At 61.9% G+C, this 19642-nt stretch overlaps 2 protein-coding genes across 6 annotated transcripts; one reads left to right on the top strand and one right to left on the bottom strand.

Moving 5' to 3' along the window:
* Positions 1 to 444: 444 nt before the first annotated feature.
* On the top strand, positions 445 to 7332 carry Alg3 (ALG3 alpha-1,3- mannosyltransferase). Of its 5 annotated transcripts, none has more exons than XM_048347242.1 (9): positions 450 to 665; positions 3690 to 3789; positions 3881 to 4028; positions 4136 to 4296; positions 4953 to 5073; positions 5485 to 5690; positions 5844 to 5920; positions 6752 to 6896; positions 7069 to 7332. In XM_048347242.1, the coding sequence occupies exons 1-9, from the start codon at positions 470 to 472 to the stop codon at positions 7229 to 7231; spliced, it is 1317 nt and encodes a 438-aa protein (XP_048203199.1). In that variant the 5' UTR covers positions 450 to 469; the 3' UTR covers positions 7232 to 7332. The 5 variants fall into 5 exon arrangements, with proteins under 5 accessions (XP_048203201.1, XP_048203200.1, XP_048203202.1 ...); XM_048347246.1 differs by having other exon boundaries at positions 453 to 628; XM_048347243.1 differs by lacking the exon at positions 5844 to 5920 and having other exon boundaries at positions 446 to 665; positions 6754 to 6896.
* A 196-nt stretch (positions 7333 to 7528) lies between these two features.
* Positions 7529 to 19123, bottom strand: Vwa5b2 (von Willebrand factor A domain containing 5B2). Its single transcript, XM_048345867.1, has 18 exons — positions 18985 to 19123; positions 18663 to 18833; positions 15995 to 16214; positions 15668 to 15825; positions 15034 to 15165; positions 14264 to 14388; positions 13621 to 13776; positions 13304 to 13414; positions 12996 to 13204; positions 12796 to 12907; positions 12177 to 12362; positions 11499 to 11670; positions 11090 to 11403; positions 10537 to 10726; positions 10100 to 10441; positions 8533 to 8691; positions 8206 to 8477; positions 7529 to 8141 (listed from the first exon to the last, which is right to left on the bottom strand). The coding sequence occupies exons 1-18, from the start codon at positions 19121 to 19123 to the stop codon at positions 7593 to 7595; spliced, it is 3717 nt and encodes a 1238-aa protein (XP_048201824.1). The 3' UTR covers positions 7529 to 7592.
* Between the last annotated feature and the right edge of the window lie 519 nt (positions 19124 to 19642).

The raw sequence follows: 19642 nt of genomic DNA, 5'->3' as shown, positions 1-19642 counted from the left end.
TGGGAGGATTGGGCCCTGCGACGGGGGCGAGGCCAGCGCGTGGGGGCGAGGCCCATGCCACTGGGGGCGTGTCTATCCGACGGGGGCGGGGCTGGGAGGGCTGGGCCCTGCGACGGGGACCCAGCGGCCTGGGGCGTGGCCCAGCGCTGGGGGCGGGGCCTGAGTCGGGGGCGTGGCTGGGAGGGCGGGGCGGGGGTCGAGGGCGGCCGGACCGGAAGAGCACTTACCCGCACCAGCCTTCCGCCGGCCGCCTCTGAGGCCGGGCGCTGTCCTCGCTCGTCCGCCCGTGGAGGCCGCTGCGGGCGACGCCTCGCGTGAGCGGTGCAGGCGGGAGCGCGGCGACCCGCCGGGGCTGCGGGGCGACGCCGGCCGGGGGCGGGGACGGGGCGGGGGCGGGCGCGGAACCCGAGGGCCGCGGGGCCGGGTTTCCGCGGGGAGGTAGGCCCGCGAGAGCCGGGGCACCGGCAAGATGGCGGCCGGGCTGCGGCGGCGCGGCCGGGCGGGTCCCGCGGCCCCGGCGGCGGGCGTCTGCGCGCGCTGGCTGCACCGCGCCTGGCAGGAGCGGCGCCGGCTGCTGCGGGAGCCGCGCTACACGCTGCTCGTGGCCTCCTGCCTCTGCCTGGCGGAGGTGGGCATCACCTTCTGGGTCATTCGCAGGGTGGCATGTGAGTGCGCCGCGTGGCACGGGCGGGGCGGGAGGGAGAGCCCGGCCCCCCAGGCCCGGACCCCGGGCGGGACGGCGGGGCGCCTCCCGCGGCGGCCGACCCCCCGGTCTGCTCGCCCGAGGTGGAGAGGCGGCTCCTCCGCCGGCGCCGGAAACGCGGCCAGGCCGAGCAAGTGCAACTGGAAGCCAGTGATTAGGTCTCGAAAATCCCCTCTTCGCTGTGGCTCTGGGGGTGAGGTGGGGGGGTGGGGAGGGAATCGGTCGTGGGGCTTGAACTCGGGGCCTGGGCCCCGTCCCGCAGCCTTCTCCAGCTCAAGGCTAGCCTTCTACTACTACACAGCCACTCCCGGTTTTCTGGAGGGTGGTGGGAGGTGAGGCTCCCGGGCTGGCTTCCAGCTGTGATCCATCCGATCCTCCGATCGCAGCCTCTTGGGTAACCAGGCTTTCAGGCGTGAGCCACTGGTGCCGGGCCAACCATAGGCATTTTTCTGACCCTGTGAGTACAATGGGTGTTATTATTGGGTTGCTCCTTTTCCGGCTGGGCCCGTCTCAGGTTTCTGTGGAAGAGGATTCATGCAACACATATTCGTTGAGTGTTACTTAAAACTGGTCTGCCATTACGTTAAGTAGCAGATGTACAACAAAGATAGCAGGCAGTTTGTAAGTCAGGGTGCTATAAAGGATATGAAAGGGCCAGGTCCCAGCCCTTGTGGTTCGGTACAACTGTAATTCCAGCCCTCTGGAGGCTAAAACAGAAAGATCTCAAAGTTTAAGACCAGCCTGAGTTACATATCAAGACCCAGTCTCAGAAAACAAAACACCAAGCATAAGTAGTTAGGGAATTTCATTGAATAGTTAACGGGAACTAGCCAGGCAAAGATATTAGGAAAGGGGGAGGGAAAGAACCCTCTCAGGAGAGAGACTTCCATGTGGAAAACCTCCAGGCCAAAAAAAAAAAGAAAAAAGAAAGCCTTCCTGCTGGGCCTGGCTGGGCCTGGTGGCTCCGTAACCTTAGCTACTCACAAGGCTGAGATCTGAGGATCACAGTTCACAGCCAGCCCTGAGCAATAAAAGCTCAGATAGACAGGGCTGGGATGTACCTCAGGGGCATAGCTCTTTGCCTAGCAAGTGCAACATCCTGGGTTTTATCCCCAGTACTAAAAAAGAAAAGACAACAACAGTAACAGAAAAACTCAGCACTCAGGCCCTGAATTCAAGTCCCAGGACCAGTACACATACACAAAACAAGTTTAATGGTGCTATAACTCAAGTCACAGCTTTTCATTCAAGCCTTGAGTGACAGAAGTAAAGAGACAGTGCCTGGGCCCTGAGTTCAAGCCCCAGTACACATACACATACACACAGCCAGCTGCATACCAGTAGCTCACACTTGTAATCCTAGGTACTCAGGAGACAGAGGATTGGGATTCAAAGCCAGCCTGGGTAATAAAGTCCATGAAACTTATCCCTAATTAACGACCCAGAATCCAGAAGTGGAGTTGTGGCTCAAGTAGTAGAGTGCTAGCCTTCAGCAAAAGACCTCAAGGACAGCACCCAAGCCCCAAGTTCAGCTGGTGCCATGGTGCTCAAATGAGCACCAAAAAACAAAAAGAAAGCGGCCAGAATGTGGCTTAGTGGTAGAGTGCTTGCCTAGCATGCATGAAGCCCTTGGGTTAGGTTACTTTGCACCCCATAAACAGAAAAAGCCGGAAGTGGCGCTGTGGCTCAAGTGGCAGAGTGCTAGCCTTGAGCAAAAAGAACCCAGGGACAGTGCTCAGGCCCTGGAGTCCAAGCCCCTTATTTTGAAGAAATGAACAATGAAATCCGAACTGAATTGAATCTGAATTGAAACCCTTGTTTAAAAGCATTGTTGTAGGGAGGGGAAAGGGAAGGAAGGGGTGGTATTGTCCAAAAAAAGCAGTGTGCTTATTACCTGATGTATGCAATGAGAATCCCTCTGCATAATACCGTAACAATGACAATAAAGTTATATCTTAAAAATGAAGAAAAAATTGAAAGGCAGCATTATCCAGTCACCCATGGCTCGGGCCTGTAACTTAACTACTCAGGAGTCTGGGATCTGAAGATTGTGGTTCAAGCCAGCTCAGGCAGGAAGGTCCATGAGACTCTTATCTCCAGTGAACTTCCAAATATTCAGAAGTAGAGCAGTGGCTCCAGTGGTAGAGCACGAGCTTTGACCTGAAAAAGCTCAGTAACAGTGCCCAGCTCATGAACTCGGGGACCAGGGGTTAAAAACGTCAGCATTGTAGCTAAGAACATGGACCCCCGACCCCATCCTTCCTAGATCACTGATCTTTAGGCTCTTTGTTCTAACATAGTAATAGTAGTGATTGATCTTTGTCCCCAGAGCCTTTGGGGGGGGGGTTGTTTTGTTTTGTTTTTTGCCAGTCCTGGGGCTCAGGCCTGAGCACTGTCCCTGGCTCTTGAGCCATAGCTCCACTTCTGGCTTTTTCTGTGTATGGGGTGCTGAGGAATTGAACCCAGGGCTTCATGCATGCTAGGCAAGCAGTCTACCACTAGGCCGCATTCCCAGCCTCCATGTGTTAAGCAGAGGTGTGATAATGGTTTGTAATTAAGAAAGCTCTCTGTTGTCGCGTAGAAGATAAATTGTAGTGAGGTTAAAGTAGATGCTGGGAGACTGTGTAGGAGGCAGTAGTGTTGTGGAGGCTAGAGATTTCTATTAGACCCAGAATTGAGGAGAGTATAGAAGCATGAGCTACCAGGGATATTTAGAATGAATAGGCAGGACTCGAAGGTGGGTGTATTAAAGATGTTATTTGGGTCTGTGGTGCTATTCGTGGAATCCCGGAAGGAGAGCAGATTCGAAGTGAAAAGGAAAATCATGCAGTCAGCGTTGAGTTGTAGGTACCTGAATACACCCAGAGATGTTAGATAGGCAGATTAGGGGTGGTGATGGAAGAAGCCCTGAGCATGAGCCAGAACTGTCTCAGAAGCAGACACGTGGTTCACTGAGAAATAACCAGACCGTCTTGTCTTCTTCCAGATACAGAGATCGATTGGAAGACCTATATGACGCAGGTGGAAGGTGTCATCAACGGCACGTATGACTACACGCGGCTGCAGGGTGACACCGGGCCGCTTGTGTGAGTGGGGAGGGGAGGTCCCGGAAGGGCGTGGGGCGAGCTGGGTGCCGGGCTGGCTCTCCCCACGCAGGCTCACACTCTCTCGTGCCAGCTACCCAGCTGGCTTCGTCTACATCTTCATGGGGCTGTACTACGCCACTGGCCAGGGCACTGACATCCGGATGGCCCAGAACATCTTTGCTCTGCTTTACCTGGCTACCTTGCTGCTCGTTTTCTTAATCTACCACCAGACCTGTAAGGTGAGTCCGTGCTCCCGCCACCAGAGGACCCCAGCCGGAGGGAGTGGGCGGTGAGGATGGCTCACAGGGAGGGAGCCAACCCTCCTTCTCCCTGCACCCTCCCTCAGGTGCCGCCTTTTGTCTTCTTCTTCATGTGCTGCGCCTCATACCGCGTCCACTCCATTTTTGTGCTGCGGCTCTTCAATGACCCGGTGGCCATGGCCCTGCTCTTCCTCAGCGTCAATCTTTTCCTGGCCCGGCGCTGGAGCTGGGGCTGCTGCTGCTTCAGGTCAACACCCCTTCCTGCCCTCCTCTCGCTTCCAGCATTTCCATCTCCCCAGTTTTCTGCAGCAGCAGGAAGGACCAGATAACCTTGGCTACTCGGGGACTCACCAAGTCTAAGATCTGTTAGGAAGCTCCTGTCCGGTCAGCTCCTGACCCCCGCTTTTCCACACGTGTACACACATCCTGTCCCAGCCTCTCCCACAAGTCCCACTGTTAAGTTCAAGTTGATCCGTGCACTAAATAGGTCACTCCGTATGTGTTCATTCAGTCTGGACATGGAAACTATGTATACGCTGCCCTCTCCAGCTTTTTGTTGGTGGTGGTGGTGGTGGTAGTGGGGCCTGAACTCAGAGCCTGTGTGCTGTCTCTGAGTTCTTTGCTCAAGGCTAGCACAGAGTTGCTTCTGGTTTTCTGGTGGTTAATCAGAGATAAGAGTCCCACAGACTTTCCTGCCTGGCTGGCTTTGAACCGTGATCCTCAGATCTCAGCCTCCTGAGTAGATAGGATTATAAGCGTGTGCCGCTAGAGCCTGGTGTCCTTCAGCTTTTTTTCTGAGGTACTTTATCCTCCTCCAGTAGCTCTGACTGTGGGCCCCAGCGATGGTGGGTACGTCTTTCCCTGGGGCTGATATTCATGGCTTTTCTCCCTTGCCCGCGCCAGCCTGGCCGTCTCTGTGAAGATGAACGTGCTGCTCTTCGCCCCTGGGCTGCTGTTCCTTCTTCTCACTCAGTTTGGCTTCCGTGGTGCCCTCCCTAAGCTGAGCATCTGTGCTGCACTTCAGGTATTCCACCCCCCACCTTCCCTTCCGATGAAGAAGACATCCTGTGAGGCCTTCCATCCCATGAGACTTCTTCAAAGCCAAGAGGCAGTTTTGGACTTGATTCTGAGCTGGGCAGCCACTGTCTCTGTGCTTTAGTTCCCTTAGCTCTAAAATAAGGTTCTTAAAGCAGCTGAGCTCTGGAAGGCTTCCTGGCTCTCTGTAGGACCGGGGAAATCCAAGCCTTAAAGCATTATTACCAGCGGTTTCTTCCGTTTCTTTGGTGCCAGCTGAGACTTGCGGGTAGCTGTGGGGATGACTTTTCTGCCCTTCCTGTTTGGAAACCTCTGGGGCCCCCCTCCTCCTGCCCCCTTAGACTCGTGTGAAGTGTGGGGCAAACCTTGACAGCCCCGCTGACGCCACGCTCCTTCTCAGGTGGTGCTGGGACTGCCCTTCCTGCTGGAAAACCCCGTGGGCTACCTGTCCCGTTCCTTCGACCTCAGCCGCCAGTTTCTCTTCCGCTGGACAGTTAACTGGCGCTTCCTCCCCGAAGCTTTCTTCCTGCACCGTGGCTTCCACCTCGCTTTGCTGGCTGCCCACCTTGCCCTGCTCTTGCTGTTTGCCCTGCGCAGATGGCACAGGTGAGAGATCGGCACCACACCATGGGTCGATCTGGGGAAAGGAGTGAAAGCTCTTTAAGGGATACTCGTGGGGGATGTGAAGCTCGCAGGACTGAGCCTTGAGTTTGGTTCACAGTAGGGGCTTGATGAACTATCTGAATGGCTTCTCCCCAGGACAGGGGAAAGTATCCTGTCGCTGCTGAAGGATCCCTCCAAAAGGAAGGTTCCACCCCAGCCCCTCACACCCAATCATATCCTTTAAACTATTGGAAGGTAAGTCTTGAACGCCCCTGGTGAAGATGGAGTCCCAGTGCCATTGACCTTGGGCAGATGGCCTGGAGGGAAGGAGAGTCTGTTTATAGAGCTCCTTTCTTCAACAGATACTACACCGAGCATGTTCCATGTTGAAGTACTATTTATTTGTCTGTCTGTCTGTTGTGGGCTTGAACTCCCAGGCCAGGGCGCTGTCCCTGAGCCTCTTTGCACTCAAGGCCAGCACTCTACCACTTTGAGCCACAGTGCCACTTCCCGTTTTTGAGTGGTTCATTGGAGATAAGAGTCTCATGGGGACTCTTCTGCTCTGGGCTGTCATCAAACTATGACCCTCAGATCTCAGCCTCCTGAGTAACTAGGATTACAGGTGTGAGCCACTTGCTCCCTGCTTGAAGTACATTTTATTCTCAATTCTAGATATTGAGCTAGCATTATGAATACTGGTACTGCGTGTCCTATCTGCCTGGTGCTGTCCGAAGCTTTCCATCCATTCTAACATTTAAAGCTTACAAAGAGACTCTAAGTAAGGAAGTACTCTTAATTTTGTAGAAGGCATAACTAAAGCTTTAAGAGATGAAGTAATTTTGCCAACTTGACAGCTAGTTAGGGACTAAACTCATTCAGCCTCTGGCCCTCCGTGTTACTGTCTCCTAATTGGGGAACAGGTCCACAGAGGTTAAGAAACTTACTTGAGGGCTATATGTAGGAAGAGCAGAGCCGGGTACTCTCTGACCCCACATTTTTTTCCATTCTGTTGGGATCCCCAACCTCAACCTCAACCCGTACCCTTGGCCTTAACCATCATGTACAGATTGTTTCCACCCTGTTCACCTCCAACTTCATCGGCATCTGCTTTAGCCGCTCCCTTCACTACCAGTTCTATGTGTGGTATTTCCACACTCTGCCCTACCTCCTGTGGGCCATGCCTGCCCGCTGGCTCACACACCTGCTCAGGTACTGGCTGGGGAAACCTGGGCAGTGGAGAGGGGGGAGGCTCTGGTCCCAAGGTTGTGGCTAGTGGAGGAGGTAGATGGGGGGGCGGGGGGGCCGGGGTTGGGACACGAGAAGCCAAAGGGGGGCAAGCCTTGAACCGGAATAACACCTGCAGCCTTTTCCTCATGTCCAGGCTGCTGGTGCTGGGACTCATCGAGCTCTCCTGGAACACGTACCCGTCCACGTCCTGCAGCTCGGCCGCCCTGCACGTTTGCCACGCGGTCATCCTGCTACAGCTCTGGCTGGGCCCGCAGTCCTTCCCCAAGAGCATCCAGCCCGGCAAGAAAGCCCACTGACGCCCGCCGGGCCGCGCTCTTCCCAATAAATCCCGCCAGGCCCGCCCCGGGCAGCCTCCGTGGGAGGCAGTGACCGGGCCGGAGCAGGCGGGGGGAGCGGACACCTGCGGACGACTCGAGTCCTGATAGGCACTTTATTGCGTAGGGTGTGGGGACGGGGACTCCCTTCTCCCCTCACGATGCTGCCGAGAGCGCAGCGCACACGGGAAGAAGGAGAGGGAAGAGAGTGCAGGCAGGCACTTGGTGGGGTGGAAGATGGGGGGGGGTGAGGAGCAGTGGGGGACAGGCTGGCCCGGCACCGCGCAGCCGGCCCTGGGTGGCAGTGAGCGGACGGACGGGTGGATGGGCGCAGCAGGCGGCCTCACACGCTGGAAGGGCTGTAGCACAGCAGGCGCAGCTGCAGGTTCTGGTCCCAGTGGCGGAGCAGCAGGAAGAGCCCCTGGGCCGCCGCTTTGAGGGCCGCCAGGTCGAGCCCGTCGGGCAGGCGTTGGGCCCGCAGCCAGCCGTCGGCCTTGGCGGCCGTCAGCTCCCACTCGCCGAAGGCCGCGGCGCAGCGGTGCTCCAGCCACGCCAGCGCCACCGCGGTGGCCCAGGCCCGGCCCCGGGGGTCCGCGTCGCCGGGCCCCTCCGCGCCCTCCGAGGCCGTGTCCGAGCCCCGCCCGCTGTCCGCCGGGGCCGGGCCCTCGGAGCCGGGGCTGGGGGCCGGGCCGCAGGCGCCGTCCAGGCCCAGGAGCGCCCAGGGCGAGGCGGGCGAGGCGGGGCTGAGGCTGGCCCGGTGCGCGGCGAAGGGCGAGGCGCGGCGCAGGCGCTCGCCGGGGATGCGCACGGCCGCGCAGAACGGGGCGTCCAGGCGGAAGGAGCCCCGCGCCTCCTGCAGCCGCACCTGGGGAGACAGGAGGGGGAGGGAGCGAGCGGGGGGGGGGGGGGGGCCGGCCCCGGGGCCGCCGCCCGCCCGCCCCCTCCCGAGTCCTCACCAGGGGCAGGTAGTCGGCGTGGCCGCCCTCGCTGCTGCCCTCCCGGGCCGGGCCCGGGCGAGGCTGGAGGGGCGGGCGCCGAGGACCGGGGGCGGCGGGCTCGGGGCTGTCGGTCTGGTCCAGGCCCCCCGCGCCCGGTGGGGAGGGCGCCCCTGGAGCCCCGCGGGGAGCCGGCGCGCCCTCCGGGGCCCCCACGCGAGCAGCACCTTCGGCGGGGACGGCCGCGGCGGGGCGGCCCCGGGAGGCGGGCGGGCCCGGGGGCTCCGGCGGCTCTGCGGGAGGAGAGGGGTCAGATTCGCGCCCACCGCAGTCCCGGAGGAGCCGCGCGGCGGGGCGGGGCGGGCCTACCTGAGCTCCGCACCTGCAGGGCCCCGGGCAGCGCCTCCCGCGTGGCGGCGTCCACGGCCACGGGGCAGGTGAAGCAGGAGGGCGCAGAGCTGGCCTTGCTGGTCTGAAGGGCTCGGAGCCAGGACCTCCGGGCGTGGCCTGCGAACCCAAGGAGCCGCGTGCGGTGCCCCGTCCCCGCCGTCGGTCGCCCTCCCCGCAGCTCGTGCCCCCCCCAGCTCGTGCCCCTCCCCCGTGTGCGCCTGTGTGCGTGTTTCTCTTTTCCAAGCTCGGACCTAAGGGTCGCAAACTCTCGTGGTGACTGTGCTCCACCACCCGATCCGTGCCTCTAGCGTTGCGCTGGTTAGCTGGGCATGGAGTTCCACAGGCTCTCCTGCCCCAGCTGGCTCTGAACCGTGAGCTGATCTTAGCCTCCCGAGTATCCAGGGTTAGAGCTGTGAGCCGCCGAGGCCCACCCAGATCCCGCTTGCCACTGAGTAAAATACCTTCCCAGGCTCAGGATTCGCTCAGATGCAACTCTGGTAAGAAGTGATCACATTGTACCCAGAAACTCAAAGCAGGGTGGGAACCCCAGACCACCCGCAGAAACCTCCAGCGTTGAGAGATTAAACTGCTATGCAAGGACCCTCCCGCTTGAACTCCTCGCGACCCTCCTGTCTTCGCCTTTCCTCTGCTTTTCCTCTGCTCCTTTGAGCACTGTCTCACAGAGCTGCAGGCATGGAAGTGTTCTGTAGCCCCTATGACTTGACCAATGTGACTGGGGAGCCGGTTGCTTTGCTCTTCTCTTCTTTTTGGCTGTACTCGAGTTTGACTCTGGGTGGGTTCTCTATTGCTTGAGCCATGCCTGTAGCCATGAACTTAAATAGTGAACTTTTTTGTGCCACACACAAGAGATTGGCCTTGAATCACAACCCTCCTGATTGCCACCTCCTCTAGCTTGGATGACAGGCCTGAGGCACCGCTTCGGCACAACTAAGTTTAGTAGCCTCTTTGCTTTTTCTGTTGGCACGGCCTTTGGGGTTGGGGGGAGGCCAGTCATGGGGCTTGAACTCGGGGCCTGAGCTCTTTTGCACACTCTACCACTTTGATCCACAGCACCACTTCTGTTTTTCTGATGGTTAATTGGAGATGTCTCATGAACTTTTCCTGCCACTGTCCCTGGCTTCCTTTTGCTCAAGGCTAGCACTCTACCACTTGAGCTACGGCACCACTTCCAGCTTTTTCTGGGTATGTGGTGCTGAGGAATCGAACCCAGGGCTTCGTGCATGCCAGGCAAACACTGTACCACGAGGCCAAACTCCCGGCCCCGTCTTGTTAGTTTTTACAAGGTTGATCTCCCTGCGTATTGGGAGCTTGTCAGATGCGGACCTCATGCTTGCAGGCGTGTGTACCGCTTCATTCTGGAACCATCTTATGTTCACTTTTTCTCACTGCCCCGCCTACTGCTTTACCTTGTCAAGCTGGTGAGCCATCTCAGCCCCTTTGTGAACAAACTGAAGAAGGGAGTGATCCCTGCCCTGGGTCCCAGCTGGACTTCCTAGCAACGTACCCCGGTCAGCCGTGGTCTCAGCCCCTCCCCGGAGAGCCAGCTGCTCGTTGTCCCGGACCACGGAGGCGGCCGTCAGCCGGTGGAATGGCTGGTCCCACAGGGCTTCTCCGGCAGGGCTGGGTGGAGTCGGCGGGCCATCCCCAGGTCCCCAGAGTGTCTCCAGCCCAACCCCCACCTCCCAGCACATGAGCTGCTCCCCACACAGGCCCCGGATCACCACGTGGCACCGGGGGGCCTGGGGGGGCCAGGGCGCTGCGGGAGGAGCGGGCTCGGATGACGCCGCGGTGAACAGGAAGGGCGGCTCCATCAACATGTCCCAGTCCATGGGGGAGAGCAGGTTTCCTGGAGAGAGAAGGTGGCCAGGGGGGCGCTCTGGGCTCCGTCTTCCCTCGGCCTCCCGTGCTGTCGGGGAATCTAGTTTCCCGTCCAGCTCTTACCTGACTCCTCCAGGCCCTGCCCCAGCTGTGGGCCCGGCTCAGGGCCTGGCCCATCTGGAACGGCACCCAGAGAAGGGCGCCCAGGTTGTCGGGGGGCCGGGCTTGCCCGGCCTGGGGGAGATGAGAGGCTTCGGCCAGGCAGGGCTGCTCTGTGCTGACGACCCAGCACCTCAGCGCTCAAAGCTCCTGCCTGCTGGCGAGACACGGGGCCACGGGTCAAGGAACGCAGACCTTCTGGCCATCTCACGTAAATACGCCACTGGCTGCGTGCCCCTTGTCTGTCTCTTAGTGGCCACTTGATTGCACTTGTGTTCATCTCCTTTGCTCTCCCGGCTTCTAGTTATGGTCCCAGACATGGCTGTTAAGTGCCTGAGTCACCCTGACGCTGCCCTTCTAACTCTGAGCCCCATAATACCCTGTCCCTGTGCTCACGGCGGATTGCATTGTGTCACAGTTGACCCCTCTATCTCTCTGGTTAGACTCGATAGTAAACATCGCACCATGTCTGCCACCGAGCGGGTGGTACATAAACGTGTGCTGGAACGACTCTCACCTTGAACGAGGCTGGTGGGGGGGCGGGCAGGGGGCAGGAGCGGGAAGCTGCAGGTTCTACCCAGGCCAGGCTGCGGCAGCCCTGCTGCGAAGGGGGCTCCCCGGGAAAGCTGCCCTCTGGAGAGCCCGGGCCTTGAGAACCTGGGGACTCGCTGCTGCCGGTGGAGCCCGGGCCCGGCTCGGGGCTGGCGGAGCAGTGGGTGAGCACGTACTGCTCCCGGATGTACGACGACTGGAAGATGCGCCTCCATATGGCCGTGTCGGAGGAGGGGTTGGGCCCAGGGTCCGTGGCTGGGTCCGTGAGCGCCTCGGAACCTGCTGGGAGGGAGGCGGGAGGATGGGCCCCAGCCCCGAACCCCTCCTCCGCCCTCTCCCACGAGCCACACACGCAGGCCAGCCCGGGCGCTCACTGTGCTCCGAGTCCCCGGCAGCCCACGGGCTGGAGAGGTCCGCGGACACCGTGCCTGCTCCCGGTGGCTCTGAGGTGCCTGTGGGCTCGGTGCCGGGGCTGGTGACAGATGGCGTCTCCTCTGGGGATGGGAACACAGAGCCACCCAAGCTTTGCCAGCCCACCTCTTGGCCCTAGAGAGAATGGCAGTGGGGGAAAATCGATTGCAGCTATACACTGATCTTTCAGGTAGCATTTTAAGATCACTCACAGTAAGAGGTAACAAAGCTAATAAGCCAGATGTGAAAGATCAGTCCTAAGAAGGAAGAAACAAGTATTTATCCACAGGGCTAACAAAATACTGGGGAGGTTGGCTTTAGGTTTGGCCCTGGTCTTCCTGGCAGGCAGGCAAAGAGTCACACCACTTATTATATAGCTCTCATAATCAAAGAGGTACACGCGTGCTTAGTCCTCCGAGGATGATACAGCTTTTGTAAATAATAATAACTACTATTTCTTAAACTCCTACAGCTCACTAGACGAGTCCATGAGGGATGTCACCTTAGGGGTCCCAGTGTGATCTCTGTGGGACCCTAGAGGATAGTAAGGGCACTCAACAGAGACATGGGAAGGGAAGAAGAGACTTCAGCCACCCAGACTCGACTACTGCAACCCAGAGCGGGAGGGCGGGCGGGCCTACCCCTGGAGGGCGGGGCCGGAAGCCGTCCACCCTGAAGAGCGAGCAGTAACCGAGCAGCTGGTCCCCAGGGTAGAGTGCGGGGATCTCCCGGGGTGTCAGCAGCGCCTCCACGGCATCAGGCACAAACCAGTCCACAGAGATGTCGCTCAGAGCTGGCTCCAGTGCCTTCCGCAGAGCCTGCACCAGCTGCGGAGAGTGGCCGGGGGAACAGGAGGAAGATGGACGGAGCAGACAGGCTGTCCTTGCCTGATGCCCCCCGCTCTGCCCTGGACTGAAGGAACACAGGGGCAGGGGCAGGAACCGGGCACTGGAACTCCAGTGGGACTGAGGGCCAAGTCATCAGGCGTGGCCTGTCTCCGGGCCTTACCTTTGCCACAGGGAGGTGAAACTCGGGGATGTGCCCCCTTACTTTTGGCCTTCTGCAGCCCCCCAACTCCACCCCCCACTCCCCAAATAGCACCAACAGCTCTTCCCCCCGTTGGGACTTCAGGTGGGAGGTGAGGAGGTGTCCCGGTGGGTGTGGGAGAGACTCCTAAGGCCTCTGATGGGCCCCGTTTCAGATTTGGGGTGTAACAGGGAAGAACGACCTGTGGCGACCGGGGACCAGGCTCACACCTACCAGGGGCTGCAGCCTCTCCCCAGTCCTCAGGAAGAAGGCCTGGCCCCTGCTGAGGGCCGACAGGTCCCGTAACAGCGGCTGGCGGGGGGTCCCCAGCCCGAAGGAGAAGCACCTGACAGCGAAGAGAAGACGCCGACTTTCTGGAGCGTCCTCAAGGGAAGGGCGGATCTCAGCCACCTGGCCCTACGGCCCCTCCATACCTGGCTGCTCCCCGGTGCCACCTCATGAGCTCCAGGGCCTGCTGGCTGGTGGCAGCCAGGGGCGGGACCGCCGTGAGCAGGAACAGCTGCCGAGGGTGGGCCCTGTGCTGGGGTTGCCCCAAAGCCCAGTCCAGGGCCGCCAGCACGTCCGGAGAGGCCCCCGCCGGCCGCAGGCTCTCGATGCTCTCACAGGCCGTCTTCACGGTGTCCTGGGTGCAGAGGCTCAGGCTGCACCCCGCTGGGTTGAACCAGCTCCCCGAGATGGCGCCCCCCCACCCCCCACCCCCGCCAAGCCCGACCCCACTCACATCGGTGCAAGGCCGGCTCTCGGGGAAGAGCGGCCGCACGGAGGTCCCGCAGGTGGCCAGGTTGACGAGCGTCTGAGACGGAAGGGACTTCACAGCCAACACCAGGGCGTCCTAGCAAGGGCCGGGGGCCGGGGAGGCGATGTGAGGGGGAAGCACTGGCCTTCCCGGGCCAGGACTCGGGGGGGAGAGGCCCTCCCTGGCAGGTAAGGGAGGCCCGGCAGCTGCTTGTCCTTGGGAGAACGAGGGAGCCTCCCCCCCCCAGTCTGCTCTCCCCCCTTCCTTCCCCAGGGCTGCCCCCCCCCCGGAGCCCCACGGGCCTTGTAAGCTGCGCAGCTGCCGTCCAGCAGGAAGAGGAGCTCCCGGGTCGCCGTGGCCACCTGGCCGGGCCGAGCGCTCAGGTCGGGGCAGAAGCTCAGCGCCAGCACGGGGTTCAGCAGGATGTCCTTGTGGAAGCGCCGCTGCAGGAACCCCACCTGAGCCCACGGGGGCCGCGGGCAGCGGGGGTCAGGCCCGGCGGGGGGCCGGCTAGGAAATGAACCGGCCGCCCAGAGAGCACCTGCGCTGCGGTGATCTGAACCGAGGCGCAGGGCTCCTTCTCAGCTGTACCCCAGAGGGCCTCCCTGGGGCCTCGCCACCCCGATACTAACGCGCCCTCTACTTGACAAGAGGCCCTGTTGTCCCGCCGGGAGCCTGGGACCTGCCCCTCCTCCTGCCCCCCTGCCCCCTGCCCCTCCTGCCCTCCGCTCCCCTGCCCCCCCGCCCCTCCTGCCCCTCCTGCCCCCCTGCCCTTCTGCCCCCCTGCCCCTCCTGCCCCCCGCCCCCCTGCCCCTCCTGCCCCCCGCCCCTCCTGCCCCCCTGCCCCCCGCCCCTCCTGCCCCCCTGCCCCCCGCCCCCCTGCCCCCGCACACACAGGAGCCGTCAGCACTGAGACCAGCGGTCAGGTCCAGAGCCCGAGCCCACCTGCCGCTCCCCGTCGCTGTGCCTCCGCTGCAGCCGCTGGAAGTCGCGGCGGGCTCGCACCCGGGCCTCGTACTCGGCCGCGCTCAGGCTGCCGGCCCGCAGCGTCAGGTGGGGCTGATGCGGCTCTGAGGAGCGGGAGACCGGCTCCGTCAGGGGAAGCCCGGCCGCTGGGGCCCACCCTTCCTCCCCCGTCCCCCCTCCCTTTCCCGGTGGACGGAGGCTCCACCTCCGGTCTCCTGGCACTGACGCCATGCCCCCGCCTCTTCATTTTAGTTGGGTTGTCAGGTAAGATCATGGAGGGGTTTTTTTCGTTCTTTTTTGTGCTGCTACTAGGGCTTGAACTCAGGGCCTGGGGGCTGCTGTGCCTTGGCTTTTGCACTCAAGCCTAGAACGCTACTCCTTTGAGCCACGGCTCTATGTTGGGCATCTTACAGATTTCCCTGCTCAGGCTGACTGCGAGCCTGGTCCTCAGACAGGCGCGTCCTGCGGAGCTACGGTTACGAGCACGAGCCGCTGGCACCCCCGCTCGACGGTGTGCTTTTGTCTCACACCAGACTCTGCCAAGGTCCTCCATCCTGGGAGCTGGGATTCCAGGCGTGCTCCACCATCGTTGGCTGGCCCAGTCCCCCTGTCTTCAGAGGGTCCTACAGGTTCCGCCTCCCTGTGCCCCAGGGCCCACGTCATCCATCTTCCCCGAGACCCAGGATCTGTCCTGGAAACGCGCTCCGCGCGGGTTAGAGTGGGCCCGTTTGTGGGCCCCCGTCTCTCACCGCTGGGGTGCAGCAGGATCTCCAAGGCCCGGTCACACCGGTGGCACTCTGCCAGCGTGACACAGATGGTGGCTGCAGAGCTGGCGTGAGGGGGGGCATCTGCTCGCAAGGCGTGAGACGGGCTCTCCAGGCCTGAAGGACGGGGGGGGGGGGCGGGTCACGTCACCCCAACTACGAACTTCAAGCCAGCATGCAGAACGCAGACATGGCCCGCCTTCCCACGCGTCAATGGCCGTGGCCGACGCATCTCAGCCCTGATTCTGCTCTGCAGGGTCAGGTGAACAAGGGAGGGGACTGTCTGCTTCCAAGGGCTGGGATGTGCTGTTCCTAGCACTGTTCCCAGCTAGCAAGAGGGTTACACATCCACCAATCGGCATCCTCCCTGACCTCTGGCACAGAGAGAAGCCCACTCACCACTTGGGCTGCCCCCATCCATTACTGGGGAGGAGACGATGAGCGCCGGCATGGGGCTGTCCGAGTGGCCGGGGGACGCTCTTGCTATTAGCTTTGAGGCTCCTGAGACTTAGGTCCTCATCTTCCCCGTGCCCTGTGTTCTTCTCACCCCCGAGTCTTGAATTCTTCCCCAGTCCGCCACCCTGGGAGGGGCAGGCCAGGCCAGGCCAGGGGCACCCACCTGCCAGCAGGCACGGGCCGGTCACCAGCATCTCGAAGGAGAAGGCGTAGGGGGCAGGGCAGCGGGCGGGGCCGGAGAACACATCCGGGGGGACGGCCGGTTCCTCCCGGGCCAGCCCCTCCTCCTGAGGGCTGCCCACCCCGAAGCAGCTGGTGGGGCTGGAAGGAAGCGCCAGGGGGGTCACCCGGCCACTCCCCACACCCCGGACCCCTCCGCTGACTGGCCCCCACCCTGCCCAGCCCCCGGGGCCGCTTGCCGAAGCCCCCTCACCCGCACTAGACCCAGAGAAGCCGAGGGAGGGACGGAGAGAATCACCATAGGCCCAACCTGTCGTCACAGAGCCCCGGAGGCCTGGGGGGCCCTGGAGGGCCTGGGGGGGCCAGTGGGGTGAGCACGGTGGGCAGAGCCACGCGCAGCACCCCGTCAGGCCTGGAGGGCAGCTCCCGGCTGCTGTGCAGGGTCACCGTCATGGTGCCGGCGGCAGCGATAAGGCCGGTGGGCAGCACCAGCGTGGACCGGGCCTGGGCCAGATCCAAGACAAGGTGACCTGTGAGGAGGGAGGAAGGAGGTCAGAGGGGCGGCCAACGGCGGGGGGGGGGGGGGGGGGTTGGGGAAGACGGAGCTGAGAGCAGGCACGGAGCCGCCAAGCCTGGGTATCGTGATGCAGGATGGGGACCGGAAGCAGATGGGGGGGGGGGACGGGTTCGTGGTGGAGGCTCTGGCTGCTTTCAGGCGAGGGCACGGTGACACTGGCACGTCCTGGCGAAGGGAAGACGGAAGCGAAGGGAGCACATCCAGTCCCAAGGTTCTGAAGGGACCCAAACGCTCTGCCTCCTTCCCTGCCTGCCCCTCTTCAAGCTTGGAGCGCCATCATCTTAAAGGCCCCCCCCCCCCGATCCGCTCTGCTCACATGCTCTGCTCATGAATGGCCAGCCGCACCCCAGTGCCCACTACACGGGCTCCAGAGGCTTCTACCCCACAGAGGCCAGGGGGGCAATCTTCTTAGTGGGCTAGGGGACATAAAACTGCATAGGCGTACCTGCACACACTTTCCTAACACTGCAGACTCACTTCAGGATTGGTAGGGTCAGTAGTTTCCACACCCATCTTACCTTATTTCCTCACAAAAACCACCTGCTTATCCTCTCAAGAAACTTTGCTGAATAAATAAAGGGGGGGAAAGGTAGAGGGCAAGGAAAGACAGAGACAAAAAAGGGACTTCCACCCTAGCCAACAAAGACCTGATGCAGTAGGAGATTGGTTCGTTTCCGTGACTGCTAATTGTGTCTTTGGACAATCAGTCCTCTTAGGAGCCTCAGTTTCCTTCTCCACAAAATGGGAATCATGCTAACTCTATCTCCACATAGGGGAACAAATGAGATAAGGTTTGCAACACACCCAGCATACACGTGGCTGTTGCTATGAAAAAGAACAGAAACAACACACATTATTCATCTCTCCTGGATTCAAATAAGGTTTAGATCAGTGCTTGAGCTTTGCAAAGTATAAATCACTACAAACACGAGATGTTGCATTACCACTTGTCGGCATAAGCTACTTACAAACTTTTGCTCATACGGTCACCTCTACTTTCTTACTCCACCTAGTCCTACCCTCCTTCCACTCAAAATCTGGCTTCCCCCTCCTTGGAGAATGTTCTTGGGGCCTGCGCCCAGAATTCATTTTTGCCTCTCTCCAACCATCTGCTAGGCTTAATTCAATTTTTGACACCACCAGATTCTATCCTCTCAGAGGGATAAGTCCCATGGGCAAGACTCAAGCGAACAGATGAATGAATAAAAGCACAAAGCGCAAGCCACAGACCCCAGCACAGACCTGGACTTCTACCTCCTCCCCCCGCATTCCCTGGGCCCCTGAGCCAGGTTCTCTGTGACATAAAAATCCAGTCGCACGCTTAGGAGTGAATGCTGCAGAGGGAGAGACAGACATGCAGACCCACGGTAACTATTCCTCCTAAGTGCTGTAATTTGGTGGCCCCCAATGCTAGGAAAGCAAGAGACGTGTGGAATCAGTTGCTCGTGGAAGAGTAAGGGAGAGTTTCCCAAGGAGTGACATTTGAATGAATCCTAAAGAGCAGATGCAAACAGACTTGCGATCCTTGCTACTCAGGAGGCTGAAGTGTGAGGATCACCGTTCGAAGCCAGCCTGGGCACAGGAAAGTCGGTGATACTCTTGTCTCCAATTAACCACCCAAGGGCCTAAAGTGGAGTTGGGTGTGGCCCAAGTGGTACAGTGCCAGCCTTGAGCAAAGAGAGCTCAGGGACAGAACTCCAGCCCGGAGTTCACGCTCCCAGTCCTGGTACCCGCTCACCCACAAAAAGTACATGCTACACCATGGGAATACAGAGCGGGGAGGTGTAAAGAGGCCTATTGGTGAGGGTGTGTGTGTGTGTGTGTGTGTGTGTGTGGTTTGAGGGTGACTGGGGAGTTGAAGACCTAGGCTATTCATCCATCCATTTGACCCTCGATCCGGAAGCTAGCCAGTCCACACGCAGCCTGGCTGAGGAAGTGCAGATTGCATAAGATGAGGGGCTCTGGGGGGGCCTGGGTGTGTGGTGCATGTGGGCGCGCGTGTGTGCGTGCGCGCGTGCGTGTGTGTGTGCGCGTGTGTGGTGGCCCTTTCCCCCCCCCCCCAGAGACTGGCAGGTTGGTGCCAGGACCAGCTGTGCGCTGCGTGCTGTGCCGTCTGCCTCCCCGGCTGGGGACCTCGGGCCGGGTGCCCGTCCGCGACAGTTGGGATGAATCAATGAATGGAAAGAAAAAGAAAAGAACAAAACCCAACACGCCTGGAGGGAGGGGGCGGGGCCACGCGGGGGCGGGGCCGTGCAGGGCGCGGGGGCGGGGCCGTGCAGGGCTCGGGGGCGGGGCGATGGGCGGGGCCGTGCAGGGCGCGGGGCGGGGCGCGGGGCGGGGCCGTGCAGGGCGCGGGGCGGGGCGAGGGGCGGGGCGAGGGGCTGCCCGGCGCGGGCCTCACCCTGCGCGCAGCGGCGCGGCGTCGGGGCCCCCGGCCCGGAGCCCAGGGCGCGACAGCAGGCGGCTGGCGCGCGGCGCCGGCTCTGCAGCTGGAAGGAGACGCGGCGTCCGGCGGCCTCGGCCTCGAAGCCCGACACCACCTCGGCCTCGGCCAGCGGGTACACGAACACGCCTGCGGGGAGGGGCGGGCGGGCGGAAGGCGGCGTCGCGGGCCGCCCGGGCCCCGCCGCGCCCGCCCCGCCCCGCCCCGCCCCGCCCCGCCCCGCCCCGCGCGCCCGCCCCGCGCGCCCGCCCCGCCCCGCGCGCCCGCCGCCCGCCCTCACCGTCCACGGGCTGCGGCTGCGGGTTGCGGTAGGTGAGCCTGGCCCGCAGGCTGAGGCACGGGCCGTTGGCGCAGGCCCGGACCCAGGAGTCGGTGAGGGGCAGCGGCGTCCAGCTGGAGGGGCAGTAGAGGCCGGGCATGGTGCCCGGGGGCCGGGCCTGCGGGGCCGGGGGCTCCGTGAGCCGGGGCGCCGAGCGGACGGGCGCCCCGCGCCCCTGAAAGCCGCTTCGCGCGGCCTGACTCGGGCGGGCCGGCGGGGGTCGCCAGGCGGAGCCCGGGGCTCCCCCCCCCCGCTCCCGACGACAGGTGGCGGCGAGGGGAGCTCGGAGGCGGAGGCGCGGGGCTGGCGAGCCGGGCATCCTCGCCCGTTACCCGGGCAGCCGGGGCGCGGCGGGCCGCGGGTTAATGGTTAACGGCGCCGGGGCGCCCCTCGGGAGGTGGGGAGGGGGGGTCACAGCTGTTCCCCCGCCCGCTCCCGGCCCCCCCCCTCCACCCGGCCGGGGCTCCCCGCAGCCGCCCGCCGTCGGAAGTGGCCCTGGGTGGGGAGCCCAGGGCGAGCGGAGCGGAGCGGGATGGGCGTCCGGGCCGAGGGCAGCGCTTCCCTCCCGGGACCCGAGCGCGCAGCGGGATGCCCAGCCGGGGGGGGGGGCGAAAGCACG

This window comes from Perognathus longimembris, chromosome 5, assembly GCF_023159225.1.
Source record: "Perognathus longimembris pacificus isolate PPM17 chromosome 5, ASM2315922v1, whole genome shotgun sequence".
In the NCBI taxonomy this organism is placed as follows: Eukaryota; Metazoa; Chordata; class Mammalia; order Rodentia; family Heteromyidae; genus Perognathus; species Perognathus longimembris.
This window is presented reverse-complemented; position numbering and strand designations above follow the sequence as displayed.